A 10,717-nucleotide genomic window follows, 5' to 3' on the forward strand; every position below is an offset into this window, starting at 1 on the left:
TGTCATTTCAAAAATATAAAGGAGATAGTTCTACCCTTTAGCCATTTGCCACTGCTGTGACAAATGGTAAAAAGAAAATTTCCCTAAATGTCAGCGCAGTTATCTGGAGAACAAAATGCACCCTCGCTGCTTCCGCTGGATAACGAAGGTAAAGCAGCAGCCAATTTAAAATGTTCCCACAGAAATTTACGACTTGGTAAGCTCCATCTTGGGCCGTGTTCGAGAAACAGACAAGCATGTCTGGTGGAGAAGCAGAAAGTCTCTAAAATACCAATCAAGCCTGCAACTTCTCCAATCATTAGAGATTCATGGATGTAATAAAAAGTGCTGTGATTTCAGAGAACCAACTCAGCAGATCAGCATAAGTGGCTCACATCCACCATGAGGCATGATGGTGGAAAGTTGTTTGAGTTTGAATTTAATTTAGATGCTTAAAAAGGAGGGGGGTTTTATATATATATAAAATCAGCTTTTCAAACAGATATTTCCAATGTACGGAGCCCCAGAGGGGACATGGGGATTTCTTTTTTTCTTTTGCGTTCCCTCGCAATAATATACTGATTAGTTCAAGTGGCATAACTGAACACTGTAAGCCTTTCTTACGGCATCCATCGTACTTTCTGCTATTACATAAGGCTTTCGTGAGGTTTTTCCATGCATGTTAATATCTCGTTGTGGAATATCTGAAGTTTTATATCTTTTTCTGTAAGAGAGAAATGCACCACAAACCTATGATATAAACAGAAACTTTCTGTAAGTAGGAAACGAAGAAAAAATACATCCAAACTATTTGGGCTATTTCTGAGTTATTATCACGGGGAAATAAGTCATCTGACAGTTTTGATTGTGTCTCTGTTGTGCTGGTTGTCTGAATGGGTTAAAGGGTCGTTTTCACTTGCAGTTTCATCTCAACTTTACACAAACAGACATAAACATGCAGTGAATAAATCGACTTTCAATCAAAGAGTTAATAATAAATAAATTTTTCAATGAGGCTCTTTAAATGTGTATATATTTGAAAGTTTTAATTGACATTTGTGACTGTATACAAAATAGACCAGCAAATATTACAGCAAGCATATTGTGAGGGAGCGCAAGAGAAAAAGATTTTCCCCATGTCCCATAGAGGGCTTCGTGCCGATGTGACTTTGACCAAGCTAACGTCTTCAAAATCTCTTCATCATTGTACAAATGAATTTTTAGACAGACACTAAATTAGTTCTACTTTTGAATTGCGCTCTGTTACAATTAAAGGAAAACTTTGATTTAGGTTGTTTATCAGTGATGATTTTCACTTGGCTGCCATTTCCACTTACATCAAAACAGGATATTTATTAGACAGCAGCAGCAACAGGCTGAAGCTGCCATGATGGGCCTCATCATCCACTACTTTGTTCAGTGGATGAAGATGTAACTGAAGCAAAGACACACACACACACACACACACACGCCCACACACACGTGAGGTTAATGCATTTTTATTTCAAGCCTCTACATTTCATAAGAAAGAACATTTTCCCTTTTCTCATAAAGCATCCATTCTCTAGTGTTTTCCTCTCACATGTTTCCAGATAACTCATCATTCAAAATATAACTCGTCTATTCTTTGTACAAAGTTCATCTACCATGTTTGTTGTTGTCAGATTTATTCATCACAATAAAATGTTAAGTGAATTCAGTACATTAACACTATGTAGGTTAGATACATGCACAATTGGGTTTGTAATCTGGACAAACTGCAAGCACTGGGAACATCAGAGATATCTGCTCAGCAACTTTTCAGCTTAAACATCAAGATCTCAGAGACTATTGCACTCAAAAACAAAACAAAGAAAATTGTCTATTCAGAATATTTTTTTTTTTTTTTACTTTTCCCAGATGGCTTTAATTGTTTTCACAGAGCTTGGCTTTCAGATCAATTATAATTTACAATTTATAAGTTTAAAAACTCAACGATAATCATAGAAGCAGCTATTTCATCTTCGAACCTTTAATCTTTTAGTTGTGTAGGAACTTGAGGCTCCACAGCGTTCACATGGTGACTTCGTATCAGTTTTTACCCAGCTGGACATGCAGAGAGTTGCAGGAAGGTAACGTGGGAGACGATGATGTTCTCTAGGAGCGTTCAGCCACAACTTGACGTGGAGATGATGACATAAAACACAACAGTCTGAGGACGCCCTGTGCCCCGTCGGTACACTTCTTTCCTAATGACAATGTGTGCGGGGCTCCGGTTGAAAAAGATGTTCTGAAACGAGAGAAGGCAAAGAAAAGTTCTTAAAAGCTGCTTAAGAAAACATAAAAGCAAATTGTTGGGAGGTTGCAAAGACTTTATCACAAGTCGTCATGGGGATTGCATCAGACTTTTTATTTATATTTGTCATCCTCAGCAGTCCACAGGGGTCCAGCCTTTGTTGCTTGAGTTTCTGTTTTCTCATGTTACGGCCAGAGAATATTGACTTAATTAAATTTGCAGGGCTCTGCCTCATGTGGGTCCCGTTACTGTATGTGAAGGCAGTTTTTAAAGATCTCGTACCTCTCTCCCGTCACTCTGGAGCTGCTTAGAACAAACCGCAGTCTTTAAGGTTTTCTTTGATGATGATGTCCGTCACGGCGTTGAACACGATCTCGACGTTCTTCGTGTCTGTGGCACAGGTCATGTGGGAGTAGATTTCTTTCTGACCTTTCTTCATGTTCAAATCCTCGAATTGTGTCTTGATGTAGCCACTGGCATCATCATACGTGTTGGGGCCTGAAAGACGTTTTTCGACATATACAGGCATCAGTTCATAAACCCACACTGCCCTGTCTTCATTAATACTCCTTTTTTGTTCTTATATTAGCATATTTCCTTCCAGACCAAAAGCTAGAAAAACACTAAATGACAAATTTGAACACGAAGGACACTAAGACTTTAAGATATTTGTCAAGAAATAAAGTAAAAATGAGTGAGAGAGACAGAAATGGCACCCAATCAGATCCCAGGAATTGTTAGAAGTGAAAGATAATATAATTAACATCCAACATTACTTACTATTATTATTTAGGAAGTGCATTCCTCTTTGACTTTACATTTTAGTCAACTAAACCTACGTAGAGATTGACTGAAATGAGGGTTGATGACGAGAAAAAAAGAGAAAATCTTATGATGTATATGTCAACTGTGATCCGCACCCAGTTTAAATGCTGCATTTGTGTTGGGATTAGTGGCGTGGAATTCCCAGTGTCCTGCTGCATCATGACAGGGTACGCTACTTTTAACTTGACATGAACATCTCATGTTGTTATTATTAATCTTTCTCTTTATTTATAAACAACTGCCCATTGGCGCCCTGTCCAGGGCGTACCCCGCCTCTCGCCCAGTGACTGCTGGAGAGATAGGCACCAGCCCCCCACAAAGCTGCAAGGAAAAGAGACTATTGATCAGGGGTCCCCAAAGTGGGTCCTGGAGGGCCGGCATCCTGCATGTTTTAGTTCTCTCCTTGGTTTAACACATCTGGATCCAACGATGGCTCTTTAGAAGGCCTGAGAAGAACGTTGACTTGCTGAAAAGGTTGTTACCACCATCAGGGAGAGAACTGAAACATGCAGGATGCCGGCCCTGAAGGACCCAGTTTGGGCACCCCTGCTATAGACGATGGATGATCTTGCATTGAAAGATGGGCCATCCCTATAGGTGCACTCAAGATAAACAAAGGATGTAGGTAACAGCTGTGTTGTCATTTGTAATTTCAGTTTCAAACATTCAGCATGCTAAGGTGAGTGAATCTTTATCAGTGGCAGCATAGATCGAGACTACATAATGTTATCAATGCGTCATTGTTGCTGTATTTGAGTCACAGTTGCAGATATTCAGAGTTGGTCAAGGTTTGTTGGAGCTGAGGTGCTCGTCCACTAAATTAAATGATAAGATAATCACAGACTTCTGTGATCTATAATTTCCCATTATAGTATCTATGGTTTAAATTTCTTTTAATAAAATGCCAGAGAAAGTGTGACTGTGGTTTCTGCCTTGTGTTGGAGCATAGATAAATTCAGTGCTGCTTTTTCCCCCTCATAAATAGCCTCGCCCTGTTTGGGAGGCAATGCAACTACTTTTGGTGCAGAAAGATTTGTTTTAGGAGTTTTAGGTGCCTGAATGTTACAAACAAGAATAACTTCTAGCCACTGATTGTAAAAGCTATACAAGAAAGTCTTTCACTTTACTGAGAGAGGTTTCATAACTGGATATTTTACAGCTTCATTGTATCTCCAGATAAAACAATTCACTAATGTTCTCATTAAAAAAGCCACAACATAAGTTCTAGATAATGCAAGCCCTTAATTGTTGTACATATTTTATATTCATAAAGTACAAATATACATATATGACGTACATAATATATGGAGAACGTACGTTTTCAAATTTTTAAATTGTCTTTCAAAATACCCCAGAAGCTGCTTCCATTCAAACTGTAGCCTCTGATTGCCCCCAACATTGGGTGAAGTCCCTGGAAAAGCAGCTGAATCACTTCATTTTTGTTTTTCTTTGGTATAAATAACATAAGACTAGGGTATTTTTCAGCCTGTGAAACTCTCGCAATAAGTTGGCATCTGATGAATGTACCGTCATAGTCAGGGAAGCAGATGCTCAGATGGACTTTCTTGATCTTCTCCTCGAAGAGATCCTTCTTGTTGAGGAAAAGCACGATGGAGGTCAGAGCGAAGAATCTGTGGTTGCAGATGCTGTTGAATAGATGGAGGGACTCGTGCATGCGGTTCTGGAAGGACCAGAGACACAGAAACCATCACGACATGTTTTGTTTCTTTTTTTAAAACAACATGGCAGCCATTCAGACTCACCACTTCATCGTCTTCTACAAGCACCATGTCGTAAGCACTGAGGGCTCCACAGAAGATGATGCAGGTCACACCCTCAAAACAGTGGATCCACTTCTTTCTCTCTGACCTCTGACCTCCCACATCAAACATCCTGTAAAGCGTAAAAAGTTGAAGCAAGCTCTGAAGTGGCCAAAATGGGAGCCTTTATTTAGATTTAATTTTTTTCATTTCTAAGCTAACCTGCCTATCGGGCCGCATGGATTTTGAAATCTGTTCAAATTAACTACGGGTTTAATTATTTACTTTAGGCTGTCCTGCATCAAACCAGGTCAGGAAGTCAACTTTGGGCCAACATGTTTCCGTGGACAGTGCAATCAAGAGTCAACTCGTTTTCCATCATTATGTAAACGTTGAAGCTCACCTGAAGTGCAACTCTTTGCAGGAGAACTGCTCTTCGATAATACCGGTTGTTTTGACTCGAGATCGCAGCACGTCCTGCTCGGTGGGCATGTAGTCCGGCAGAGAGATTCGGTCCATTTCGCTGAGGTAGCTGAAGATGTCAGGACGAACAGCAAAGCAATCAAGACTTACATATATGCCCTTTGTATCTACACAGTGATCGGCGTTTTTATGTGGTTAAAGCTGCTCACTATCCAGCAGAGTCGTTCAGTTGGTACTCAGCGGCTCTCTCGAACGCGGCCTGCACTCCAGAGTCTTTCCACAGCTTCTTGATGACATCAGACAGCTCAGGAGGCATTGTCCCTTCCTCAATGGAGTCTGACAAGTTCTGCAGCTTCTGCGCATCCTCCTACGAGTTTCATGCACGATAAGCACAGGTCATGGAAAACAAGGTTATTTATTTAGCCTATTTGTTTTTAATTCTGCTTTGGAGTTCGAGAGCGTCAGAAAACGTCCGCAGCCCACCTGCCCGGAAGGCGCGCCAAAATCAATGCTGAGCATCTCCATGCCTCTGATGATGGCCAGAGTAGACTGCAGGATGTTGCCGTAGATGATCGCCCTAAACTCCATTTGCTCCTCTTTCGTGTAACCGCCTTGGTGGAGAATCCTGCGTGTGAGCAGAAAAACAACTTTTCATCACTGATTCTGCCTCAGGTGGACGAACGTCTATTTGAAACAACATAAAAAGAACATTGGTAAATAAAAGTTGTTTAAAAAAAACATCAGAAGTTGAATGACAAGCTCCAGAGCTCCGACTGTTCATATTTGGTCGATCTAATGTCTACACTGCCACCATGTGGATTTTCTTTACTCTCATCGCCTCAAAAAAGAAAAAAACAGAGACATTTTCCAGCATTGGATTTTAATACTTACTTCATTTGTTTTACTATGGTGCTTTTTCCTGATTCACCAGCGCCTGGAAAAGAGGGAAAATGTCAGCGAGGATATCTGGATTTCTCTTTAAAACATTTTTCTGTCATCATTCAAATGTGTGTATTTAAGATCCAAACAATGCACAATGCAAAAGCACAAAATATTGCAAAGTAATTTTGGTTCAGTTTCCAGTGCAAATATAAAACAGATAAAACTAACTTACAACTCACTTCTCAGCAAGACATTTTTTTCCCATTTTACAAGTGAAACAGTCTGCTAATGGAACAAGTGCTTTATCATCAATGTTAAGGAATTATTTACTTAAAAATAGGCTCATGTATCTTGCTGAAGAGCTAGCTCAAAGTTAGCTTGGAGTAATCAGGAAGGTTTGGGTGGTTATAAAGTTCTCTAAGACCAAAATCACACCAAAAAAGGCCAATATTTTCATCATGTTGTTGAATTTTACTCCAAAGTTATTTGGTTCTCCGGCATTCTTTCATGTTCCTGAAGATTTTGCATCCTCCGGTAAAATCCCACCCTGTCAATAGACATTGTGCATTGGCAAAACCACAATGCATAGTGAACAATATTCAGTCTCACGTTTTGCATCTGAACAATGACCATGCAAATGAGCATGTGGGTTAATCACATAATTTAGGCAGCAGAATTGGATGTGCTGGCTGAAGAAGAGCTTCCAAGCAGATCAGGCTCTGCACTTCCATGAAAGCTACCGCTGAACAGAAGGAGTTTATGGCGTCAGAGAACAGTGAGGAATGACTGCCTTTCTCAGCCACACTAAGCTGTTAGACTTACTGCTGAGCTTTTAAAGGGTTCATCAAACCTTTTTAAAGGAGATCCCAGGTTGGCTGTAGTGGTCATTAGTGAGTGGAGGGTGGGAAACGTTTTGTCATTCAAAAAATATATTTAAAAAAATGCTAGCTAGCACCATCATCATGCCTTCTGTGAGTCTCTGTTTTACTTAGAGATACTTTGATTACAGGTTTACGCTTCTATATGTTTGTCATACAGGAACTGTTGAATAGATTCTTATGAACATGTTTTTTAGCCAATTTCATCAACAATGTGCATTAAATGAGCAAATAAATTATTGAAATGAACAATCAATGTAACTCTTCTTAAGCTCAGAAATCTCATTTGTACTCTTTATAGTTCACTGGTTTAAAGCAGGTTTAGCTACTTTCAATGTGTCTTTGATGTTTTTGTCCGAATTTCTTTACAGGTCTTACATTTTTCATGTGAGCTTAAGACTATGTTTAAAAATATAATCAGTGTTTACATTTGTGCAGATTATTCTCAATATTTAAATCTTCTGCAACCCTGTTGAACATGGTTTGAAATTTGTAGTTCTTCTCTCCCACCACCAGGGGGCTCTCCGCTGAATATATGTTGATGCTGTCATTGTCAGTGACAGACAACAGCGAGTTCCTGCCAAAAAACCTTTAAAAAAGGGACCAGCTACAGTTTCCTTCTGATGGTTATTATCATGCAATTCTACATCATATCCAGAAATGTCAACCAGTGGATAATATATAGCCGAGTCTGAAATCTAGAATCAGAACTATGACAGTCGGATGTAAATACCATTAAAACATTTTTGTTACACATCATGTGTGAGTTGAGAATCAACAAAGACCTCAGCAAGTGGATCTGCACTAAACCTGTTAGCTAATCGGATTGTGGTATCACTGCAGGGCTGTGATTCATTTAGACTAAAGTCAGTGATCTTTTAAGAAGCTGCGTCCTTTTGTTAGAACCAGAAAGTCAGCAGCCGCTGGTGAGCCGGGAGCAGAGGCTGTTATTTCAATAAAATCACCAAATTTGTAAGGAAACTTTGAAATATAGTCAAACTGTGGGCATTAATTATACAGTATAGTTATACTTAAATGTCAAGCATCAGTGTGAAAATATGTCAAAATACTTCACCATCAGTTTTTATCTTCTGTCTATAAGTTTAATAATTACTTTCTCTGAGGTTGTGGATTAGATTCCCTACAGACAAATGATTTCCACTTCCTCTGTCTGATGATTTCCTTTATCTGAGGTGTAATCCTGAACTGTGGGAGTGGGTTAAAGCTTCATCTCTGCATCTCAGTTGTTGCAAAAAGATCCGGAAAGAAGTTTAAACCAAAATCAAATGGTCGAAATCCAAAATGCGAGACATTAAAAATGAAAGAAGTGAGTAGAGTGAAACCTTCATCTTCCAACCTTTGCTAGTCAAATGTCTTGCTATGGTTAGTTTGAACTTTGGTCCTCAAACCTAAAAGTGTAAGTATTCTGATTTCTCTCAAACATCTTCTCTGAAGTTATCCCTGATTTTAAAAGCTTTATCTGTACTCAGAGTCTTCTGAACCCCATACCCATCAGTTGAAGAGCTTACCATCACCTGCAGCTGGAGACAAAAAGCACAACTTCAACTAACAAGGTCCATTCATATACAACGACTCACCAAGCAGCAGCAGTTTGACCGTTTTAGACTCCTTATCGGCGTCTTCCTGCAGCTGTTTTTCCAATTCCTTGGACTTTTTGTCCTCAGCGCTTGCTCCTGCACCCATGATTTCTTCCTCCGCACTCTCAAGGTCCTCGAGGAAGGAAATTTTGAGGGGTCTATGTGAGCACCTGCAGAGAATCCAAATCACAGCACTAATTGTGCTGAAAGGTGATTTTAGAGCGGAAGGAACTCGGAAAGGAGGGGCTGAGCTTCCCTGAAATGTATCTTGATTAGATGGAGTGTCGTAAAGGCTCAAATGAAGTCACCAGCTTTCACCGGTAGAGATTCACTTCTTAATTCCCTGTTTTTAAACCAGGATTTAGGAGGGGCCTCTTCCTGATTGGCCGTTCAATCCATTTAGTCTATTGAGGGCGGTGGGGATTGAGGTAAAAGAAGGAGAAAAGGATCTCGGACATGTCAGGATGCAGTGAAAGACAATGATGTCCATATTTGCTTGTTTTTCATTGATCTGATGTGACTCAACATACAATGCATGTTCAGAACTACCTGTGACTATTATTGGCTGTACACATATGAAGCGCAGGCATGGAGGAAAACTTTTACTCCTTGTTTTAGAGAAAAGGATGCAGGACATTTACTGTTTGCATTTCAGAAACGTTCTCCATTTAGATTTTATCTTCAGTTTACAAGTGTTGCTCCTCTCATCCCAACTTGAATTTCATGCCTGATGCACTCTTGACTTCAGCATCCGTCACATGGATGAGGCAGGCCGGCATTAAGATCTTATAAACTTCTTACGGCTAAGAGGTTTAAATCCCAGGTGGTGAGGTGGCTGCTAAATATGGCAGCCGTGGCTGCACAGTGCCGTACACAGGGGTCTCCGCGACGGCATGACCTGAAAGCGTGGAGCACATATTACACAATCTGCTTCAGCTCCAGTGGGATCTCATCTCACACATTTAAATGCACCAGAGTAAAACTTGCATTTGTGCAATTGTTTTGAGGAGGAGACGTGGAGGTTAAACCCGGTCAGATTATCCTGCAGGATCGAAGCGGCGAATCTTGCGAGCCGCCTTGTGTGGTTCGGAGGCGGAGAGAAGTGGGCGTTGTCTTCGGCGCTGTTGGGTCACCGCTCGTCAGAAGCCGAATACTGAGAAACTGTACATGAGATTATTAAATCCATCAAAGGCAGATTGTTTCTGTAAACTTTGCTTTAAGTGTGTGACTGAATCAGCCGACACATCTTCAGCTCTGTTTGCAAAACAAGCTTCATACAGGGTATAATGCAAATAACAATAAAAAACAGAATAGGGTTTGAAAATGATGCTGACTTTATATTTATTGACACCACTGAAAATAACGTGGAAAAAGATTTCAAACAAATATTTTCTTTTTCAGCAGCATAATTTCACAAAAAAAAAAACCATTTAATTCAAAATATTTATTCAATGGGTAAAAAAAGTAGATACTTACCAATGTTACTACAGCTTATGAGGTAAAAACAAAGCTGATTGTTCTTTTAAATATTAAAAAGATAAGTCGTTTCTCCATAGTGCTCATTGACTCTCCTAATGGACTCAGTAGAAAGAAGCTGGAGGACAGAAATTATACTGAAATAATACTAGTATTACCTCAAAATAATAACACTCAAATGTAAGCAACAAGTAGAGTAATAATATAGTAATAGTAAGACTAAAGTGTATTTTGTAAAAACATTAATTGTAGTGAGTCTGATCAGAACATCTGATTGATTGAGTTTTTGAATGATGTATTATTATTATTATTATTATTATTATTATTATTATTATTATTATTATTATTATTATTATTATTACTCCTGATCATTTTAGGTGCAGATTATTTTTTTCATGTTTCAACATGTTTCTTCAGACTGGATGTGATATTAATGGTGTATCGGTGGCCCAGTCAAAGTCCTGTCTTGAGTCTAATAGAGAATCTACGGACGGAGCTGATCGAGTTCCTGAAACTCTTTTTGTGCTTTGCAAACTGTTTGCACATATGCAGGTTTCTGTAGGAGGAGCCGGTTGGACAAAACTTGGGTAGACCTTTCATCCCGGCAGAGAGCCTGAGAGT

General features: G+C 39.5%; 1 protein-coding gene across 1 annotated transcript; it reads right to left on the reverse strand.

The window, feature by feature from the left end:
* Positions 1–56: 56 nt before the first annotated feature.
* gnat2 (guanine nucleotide binding protein (G protein), alpha transducing activity polypeptide 2) lies at positions 57–8,964 on the reverse strand. The gene is made up of 9 exons (XM_044116558.1): positions 8,621–8,964; positions 6,154–6,196; positions 5,746–5,887; positions 5,472–5,629; positions 5,243–5,371; positions 4,843–4,972; positions 4,607–4,760; positions 2,537–2,752; positions 57–2,248 (listed from the first exon to the last, which is right to left on the reverse strand). The coding sequence occupies exons 1-8, from the start codon at positions 8,724–8,726 to the stop codon at positions 2,562–2,564; spliced, it is 1,053 nt and encodes a 350-aa protein (XP_043972493.1). The 5' UTR covers positions 8,727–8,964; the 3' UTR covers positions 57–2,248; positions 2,537–2,561.
* Between the last annotated feature and the right edge of the window lie 1,753 nt (positions 8,965–10,717).

Source organism: Gambusia affinis, linkage group LG01 (assembly GCF_019740435.1).
Source record: "Gambusia affinis linkage group LG01, SWU_Gaff_1.0, whole genome shotgun sequence".
Taxonomy (NCBI): domain Eukaryota; kingdom Metazoa; phylum Chordata; class Actinopteri; order Cyprinodontiformes; family Poeciliidae; genus Gambusia; species Gambusia affinis.

Bases quoted from the DNA above. Each gene is read 5' to 3' on its own strand.
- gnat2 (XM_044116558.1), bottom strand. From the start codon at position 8,726: ATGGGTGCAGGAGCAAGCGCTGAGGACAAAAAGTCCAAGGAATTGGAA. The intron at 5,630-5,745 runs GTGGGCTGCGGA...TGAAACTCGTAG, and splicing joins TTGGCGCGCCTTCCGGGCAG to GAGGATGCGCAGAAGCTGCA. The intron at 4,973-5,242 runs GTGAGCTTCAAC...TACGCTTTACAG, and splicing joins TGCAAAGAGTTGCACTTCAG to GATGTTTGATGTGGGAGGTC.